Below are 7,419 nucleotides of genomic sequence, written 5' to 3'. Positions count from 1 at the left end.
CGGCGCCCGCCCGGGCCGCCACGACAACGCCTACATGTACATCCTCTTCGTCATGACGCTCTTCGCCGCCACGGTGGGCAGCCTCATCCTGGGCTACACGCGCTCCCGCAAGGTGGACAAGCACAGCGACCCCTACCACGTCTACATCAAGAACCGGGTGTCCATGATCTGAGGACCCGGAGAAGGTCCGCGGTCGAGCGCGGCTCCAGCGCCGCGCGGGGAAACGCGCTGCGCGGGGAAGGGCACCGCGCTCCCGCGGCGAGCGGATGGGGACAGGGACCGACTTGGGGCTGGGGGGGGGGGACACTTTAATGGGGGAAAATTCGCCYGGCCCGACGGCCGAAGGAGGCCGCGGGCTTCGTGGTTGTAGAGCTGGGCTGGGCTGCCGTTTTCTCGCCGGGAATTAAAGAAGTTGGCGTTTTCCGGAGGCTTCGGCTCTGCTTCTTCTCCGAGCGGGCRGCCGGCGCCGTTCGGCACCTTGGCGTGCTTCAGCCCGGCCGGGGACGGAGCGAGCCGCGGGCGCCGGAGCCCCTTGGTCCCCGCCGCCGGCCCCGAGCATCGCCGAAGCCTGGCCGGAGGCGTCCTGCTCCGCGTCCCCCGAAGTCCCGGCGCTCCGGGGACGCTGATGTCGGAGTCTTTCCTGCTTCCTTCCTGCCGCCCGCTGCCGGCTGTAGCTTTGCCCTTTTGTCCCACGGGTCTCCGGCGCGTTTTCCACGGCGCCGCGGCTGGGAAGGGGACGTTCTTGGGCTCTCTTTYGGGCACGGCTGGGAGCGTCGGCACTGCGGGAAGAGCGGTGAAGGGCGACGGGTTCCCGAGAGGCTGCGCCCTGTTTGCTTTGCGGTCGTCGCGGTGGGAAAAGAAAATAAACCCCTGCGGGAGCTTGATCTGCAAATAAAGCGGAGGAGCCGGGCCGGCCCGGCGCCTGCCGGCTCCTCGGGGTGTTCCCGGGCTCCCTTGGCTCGGGTTTCCTCCACCTCCGGGGCCGTCGCCCTCCCCGAGACGCTCGTCTCCTCCGGCTCGCRTGACTCCGTTACAGCAGGGCACGTCTTAAAAAGCTGCAAAAACGCTGCTTCTCCCCGAAACAGAAGACCCCTGCGGGGGGGGGGGGGATGCTGGGGAAGCCTCCGGCGGCGAGCATCGTCCCTCCAATTTCTTCTCCACGGACCCAGCGAGTCCCACCACGTGCGTTTTCATGCTGAATAAGGTCTGGAAAGAGCTGCTTTAAACGGAGCTGCGACCCCRCGGCGGCTCTGCGAGAGCCGTCCCGGCGCGGGCGAGCGAGCGCCGCCGGCCGAATGCGTCCTTCTGCCGCGTCGCTCGGGAGACCAGGCTCGTGCAACGGCTTTGTAGCTGCAACCAGCTTAATGGGAGCTTCCAAACAGGTAGGAAAAACCTCCGGGGGTTGGAGCTGGGCTAGGGGGGAAAACATTTTCTAGGATTTATCCAGGATTTTTGGTCTGGGGGCCTGCAGCAGCGAAGCTCGGGTAGGACCTCGGGCGCAGCGGCCGCGCCTGGACCTAGAGGAGGGCGTCGAGACGTCGTCGCCGCGGGACTCGGAGGCTGACCTTGCCCGAACGGGAGCCGCGGGCGCAGCGCCGTGGCCGTCGGGGGCCGGCGTGCGGCGGCTTGTTCCGGGAACTGCTTCGCTACCGGGCGTGTTGATAAGAAACGTGCCGGGTTAATTCGTAGTAACACGGTGCCTGATAAGCGATGGCGGACGGTTTCTCCTGGGAACTATAAAGGCCAGGGCAAGGGAAAGGGAGAGAGCTCACGGCTCGCTGCTGCGCGTAGACATGCCCAACGAGCATCCCTGCACTACAGCGGTTGGACATTGGATAAATGTTCCTGCACTACAGTGGTTGGACATCAGATGAGCGTCCCCGTCAGTGCACAGGTTTGAGGCTGGGTGAGCATCCTCTGCGCTGTAGCAGAAGGACCTGGRGAATTACAGGCCAGTCAGCCTCAGCTCCATCCCTGGAGAGGTGATGGAACAGCTCATCCTGGATGTCATCTGTAAGTATGTGTGGGATAAGAAGGTGGTTGGCAGTAGTCTGCRTGGATTCACCAAGGGACATCATGCTTAATGAACCTGAAAGCCTTCTGCGATGGGATGACTGGCTGGGTAGGTGAGGGSAGAGCASTGGAYGTTGTGTACYTTGACTTCAGCAAGGCTTCTGACACTGTCTGCCATAACATCCTCCTAGATAAGCTCAGGAAGTGTGGGTTAGATGAGTGGACAGTGAGGTGGCTTGAGAACTGGCTGAAAGGCAGAGCTCAGAGGGTCGTCGTCAGTGGTGTGGAGTCCAGTTGGAGGCCTGTGGCTAGTGGTGTCCCCCAGGGCTCGGTACTGGGTCCCATCCTGTTCAACTTCTTCATCAGTGACCTGGATGAGGGGACAGAGTGGCTCCTCAGCAAGTCTGCTGAGGATCCCAAGGTGGGAGGATTTTGTGGCTGGCACACCTGAGGGCTGTGCTGGCATTCAAAGAGACTTGGAGAGCTGGACAGAGAGGAACCTCCTGAGGTTCAATGAGGGTAAGTGCAGAGTCCTGTCCCTACGGAGGAATAACCCTGGGCACCAGTACAGGCTGGGGGCTGATCTTCCGGAAAGCAGCTGTGGAGAAGGACCTGGGAGTCCTGGTAGACASCTGTTTGACCATTAGCCACGTTCARGAAGATGACCTTTYTCCTCTCCTCAGCCCTGGGGAGGCCACATCTGGAGTACTGTCCAGTTCTGGGCTCCTCAGTACAAGAGACCTGCATGTGTTTCAGTTTGTGGCTGTTGCCTCTTGTCTTATCACTGGCACCACTGAAAAGAGTCTGACCCCATCACCTTGAYACCCTCCCTTCAGGTACTTGTACACAGYGATAAAACCCCCTTTCAGCCTTCTCTTCTCYAGGCCCAGCTCTTGCAGCCGTTCCTTGTAGGGCAGGTRCTCCAGCCCTMTCATCATCTTTGTAGCCCAACGCTRGACTCTCTCCAGTAGCTCCATGTCTCTCTTGTCCTGGGGAGCCCAGAACTGGACACASKACTCRAGATGAGRCCTCCCCCGGGCTGAGSAGAGGGGCAGGATCACCTCCCTCCACCTGCTCGCAACACTCTKCCCAATGCACCCCAGGAGACCATTGGCCTTCCTGGSCASMAGGRCACATTGCTGGCTCATGGTCAACTTGTCATCCACCAGCACTCCCAGGTCCTTCTCTGCAGAGCTGCTCTCYAGCAGGTCAGCCCCMASSTTGTACYGGTGCCTGGGGTTATTCCTCCCTACGTGCAGGGAGGAATGGGAATYCCTCCAACTACTCTCTGCACCAGTGAGTACGACCCTCTGAGCTTTCCCTCTGCCAGTTCTCCATCCACCTCACTGCTCATCCAGCCCGCACTTCCTGAGCTTGCCTAGGAGGATGCTAGGTATCGTTAAGCTTGGTACGTTGATATCAGTGGGCAATGTTTATTTGTTAATTAAATGACTACTAGCTATTAAGAGACCTGCTGAGCTCTTTGTCCCTTCCATAAATCTACCAGTAAAAAGCCTAAAGTGAGGGGCAGAAAAGCTGAGGTGGCTGAAAGCTGCTCATACATCAAGTGGCAATCGCTAGCTGCACAAACCACCACCCGAAGCCGTACCGGTGCTGGGCCAGGCCACATGCAGCCCTCTGGAGACTTCATCCTATGGAAACRCGAGTGTTTTTTAGCAGTGACATTGCTTATTTATTATTGCCCATCCTCCTCCAGAGGGAGAGCAGAGGTAACTCCATCAGCCCTTCTCAGAGGCAGCGGGTCGGTCATTGCCTGTGTCACCTTAAAGAGATTTTCTGGGACGTGATGAGGTCATTATCATGAGAGTAGGGCTGCTTCTGGATGCACAAGCTCCTTCTTCAGGCCAGAAACTTCCTGTGTCCAAAATACACACAGTTCTTCTAAATATATCAGCTCATGAAACCAAAGACAGCCTGTCCCTGCAAACCTTGCTCTGCCAATGGTCTGGCGGTGTCATGGCTGGAACGATGTCTTTGCTCAGAGTAAAGATGGAAACAGAAGTGATTTAAACCAAAAAAAAAGAGAAAAACGCATCAGGGAGCTCTATAGGCCAGCGGGGTGCTGGGACCAGCTGTCTGGGGAGCAGGCGAAGTTCTGGGGAGCAGACGAAGCAGGTATCTCCATCTGGGAGAAGAGCAGGGGCGACCTGTGGCCAGCCGCTGGTGATAAGTGATGAGGACATTATCAGAAGGCTGGTCATAAAAATAACAYTCTGGACGGTTATACTGTCCAAATAACGTATTTCTGTGGGTCGATTCAGTTCAGCTTGGCTACCGTATACATACCCATGAGAGAGTGCAGCGCTGGGTAGGAGAAAGGAGAACTTCTCAGCCAAGACCAAGGCACCATCAGGTTGTCCAGGACCTCAAGTACTCCTCCGTCCTGAAGGTTTTTGGTGCAAATTATTTCAGTTCTGCAGAGTTTACCCTGTGCTTCAGGGATGCTTAAACGGATAAAATGGGAKGAAAAGACTTTTACCTGATCCTCGCACCTTTCTTGCTCTCCCGTCAGGGGAAATGGGCCCATCACACCTCTTTTCTGCATGTGGATGTGGCTGGGCGGTCAACTGCTCAGCAGAGCACGCCCGCGGGTTATTAATACCTAGAGGGAAGGATTAAAAGTAACCAGGTCTGTGTTAAGGTTGCCGTTTTGGAAAGCAGAGGCTTTGATACGTGGCTGATCYGGGCAAAAGCCTGGCACACTAACCCACTGCGCCGCTGAGCCGCCGTAAATGCTGTAACCCTCCACGCGCAGCAGCTGATTAAACCCCAGATTAAGTGCTTAGTCGGGGGAGCCTCTGAAATACATTTTAGCAAAACCGTGAGGATGCCAAGAGGTGATGAGCCCAAATTCCCCGGCACWGGATAAATAAATTATAAAACAAAAGAGGTGCTGCCAAGTCAGGACATGAAAATTGCCTGCCGAGAGCTTCGGCTTCATCTCGCATGACCCTGCTCACTGCAGAAACCAAGAGGGCAGGAAAATAACCGGGAATACCACGGGAGCCCTGGGCTGTTTGCAGACGATCCGGAATAAACCGTCGTGGAAAACCTGGCCGTAACGGAGCCGTACGGACGTGGCTCGGCCCCGAGCCTCTCTGAGCAGAGGTGGGCGGCTCTGTGCAATCGCTGGAGTTAATCCCGTTCATCACAGGCGAAGATTTGGCCTGCGGTATCGGTTTGCTGGAGGATGCTCACACGACTGTTCAGCTGGGTTTTATTTCCGATGTTGTGTGATATCACTGAGCCTTTCGCTATTCCTCCATGGAAAAATGTTACATGCATCTCTAAAAAATATGCATCGTTGTTCAGGGTGCAATACTGAGACGCTGCAAACCCAACCTTACTGGGCGGACTGGCTAGACGTGACYGTGCCAAGGAGCACGGATTTCCTCTCTACCGCTGCGCTGTTYAACCGCAAATCCCAAACCGGGGCTGTGCATCATTAGCAAATCGCTACTAACTCCATTAGCTTGTCTACACTAGAAGGAAACGCTCATCCTGGGGGCACGGACAGCTCTCTGCYGTTGCGTAGATGCAATTAGGCTGCACGGGAGAAACTCCGGGTTTCACAGCGGTGCAGAAAACGGGGCCTTTCCCCCCAAAACGCGGGCCGAGCCGCAGGCGCACACGCTGCTCCCGACGCCCGCGTGTGCACACACGCTCTTTTTATAGCCGGCTGGAGAGCAGGCGGCTCGCGGCCGGTCCCGCTTCTCCCCCCCGGCCGGGGCGAGCCCTGTGCCGTCACCTGCTCGTGTTTCCCTGTGCGAGTGACGGAGCCCTGGAGCAGGTTGCCCAGAGGTGGTGGAGTCTCCTTCTCTGGAGATCTTCAAGGCCCGCGTGGATGCARCCCTGTCTGCCATGCTGCAGGTGACCCTGTAGGTGCCTCGGACCTTGGGTCAGGGCGAACAGTTGGGTGGAAACCGGAGCCGACGGGGACGCGCGGGAGAGCCGCGGCGCGCGGCAGCGCAGGACCCGGCCGGCTCCTTCCTTATTGCCTTGCTCGCAAGGGCACGAGAGCAGACGGGACCCAGCCCAGCTCCCCCGCAACGGACCATCAGCTTCCATAATTCTCCTTAACCCTTAAATACGCTGGACTTAGCTGTCATCTCAAATGCACAACCATCTCGGCGTGCCAAACCCCTGCAAGCGCTGGCTAAGCCGTATCACCTGTATTCTTTTTGTACGATTGCCCTGCTTTGGAGTGGCTCCGGCTGCCTGCCGTCTGCTTTATGCAAGGGAACGTCTCCGCGCTAGCTAAGCAACGTCCTCTCACGAGGAAATATTGGAGCTGGATCGTCACTTCTTGACTTTAGGGACATCTGTGAGAGCCCGGAAAGAAGTTTCAGACCTGCCAGGCTGAGGYTATTCCCGGGGAAGCTGATTCTGAACTAAGCAGCAAAGACATTTATCTTCTCTGAGAGTCTTTTATCTACAAACGGTAGTTAGTTTCTTCAAGGAAATTATGGTCAGGGAACGCTGATATCTACAGGACTGACAGTCCTCCTGTCGAGATACCTGTGGTGAAACCTCGCTTTCCACTGCAAGCGCTGATAATCCCAGACGTGGGCACGGCTGCCGCCAGCCCGCGTGAAACCGTTCAATGAGACTCAAGCTTTCAAGTGCAAAAACTTGGACCGGCTTACGCTGATGGCCGAAAAATCACTATTCGGAAAAGAAAAAGGAAAAACGAGGTAAAAAATTGAAGCTATCGAAATACAAAGTTTAATTTTAGCAACACGCCTCATTGCCTTTCCAATAACTTGCAGGGTCTTTTTCAGGAAACACTCCTGTTCAGCAAGCTTTGAAAAGGTATTTTTTTAAAGCAGGTATTTTCTTTTAAAAAGGATTTTTCTCTGTGGGAAAATGAGGCAGGGCCTCGCTTGCTCTCCTACCACCACTGCCAGTAGACGGGTCCCCAAAACGGCCTAGGGGTGGAGCATCCCTCCCACGGACTATTTGATCCAYCTCTTTTGCCTGATTTCCTCGCAGCAGCTTTATCAGCGCCCAGATTCCTATTCCTCTTCTATGCCAGGAACAACCTGCAGGGAGTCCTACAGTGATAATAGAAGACTGTTTCCATTTATTTCCTTCTTCTTTCCTTACATTCTGCTGACTTTTATCAGCACTTTGGTGTAAAAGAGGAGTTGAAATGTTCATCTCCTCCTGCCAGGTCAGTCCTTGGGGCTGGAGAAGGATTTTTTCCTGCTTCCAACCAGGAAATCAGTCCCTGCCAGCCATCGACATGAGACCTTGGAAGAGCAGAGTGTGCTAAAATGAGATTTTTAAAGCTTCATGTGGCAGCTTGTTCCCTTCTATAATTTGCACTTCCCAACAAATTGCATCACCAAAACCTCATATCAGCCATCTCCTGCATCTCCTGCA

General features: G+C 55.9%; 1 protein-coding gene across 1 annotated transcript in view; it reads left to right on the top strand.

Moving 5' to 3' along the window:
• KCNE3 (potassium voltage-gated channel subfamily E regulatory subunit 3) overlaps positions 1 to 271 on the top strand; it is a 1,682-nt gene extending 1,411 nt beyond the window's left edge. Inside the window, exon 2 of the mRNA XM_085311228.1 lies at positions 1 to 271. Within this exon, the coding sequence (XP_085167354.1) occupies positions 1 to 172 (172 nt within the window). The 3' untranslated portion in view covers positions 173 to 271.
• The last annotated feature ends 7,148 nt before the right edge of the window (positions 272 to 7,419 follow it).

Source organism: Rhea americana, unplaced genomic scaffold, assembly GCF_003343005.1.
Source record: "Rhea americana isolate MKP2758 unplaced genomic scaffold, rheAme1 scaffold_335, whole genome shotgun sequence".
NCBI classification, from domain to species: Eukaryota; Metazoa; Chordata; class Aves; order Rheiformes; family Rheidae; genus Rhea; species Rhea americana.
Note: the sequence above shows the minus strand (reverse complement) of the source record. Positions and strands in the feature narration are given on the sequence as shown.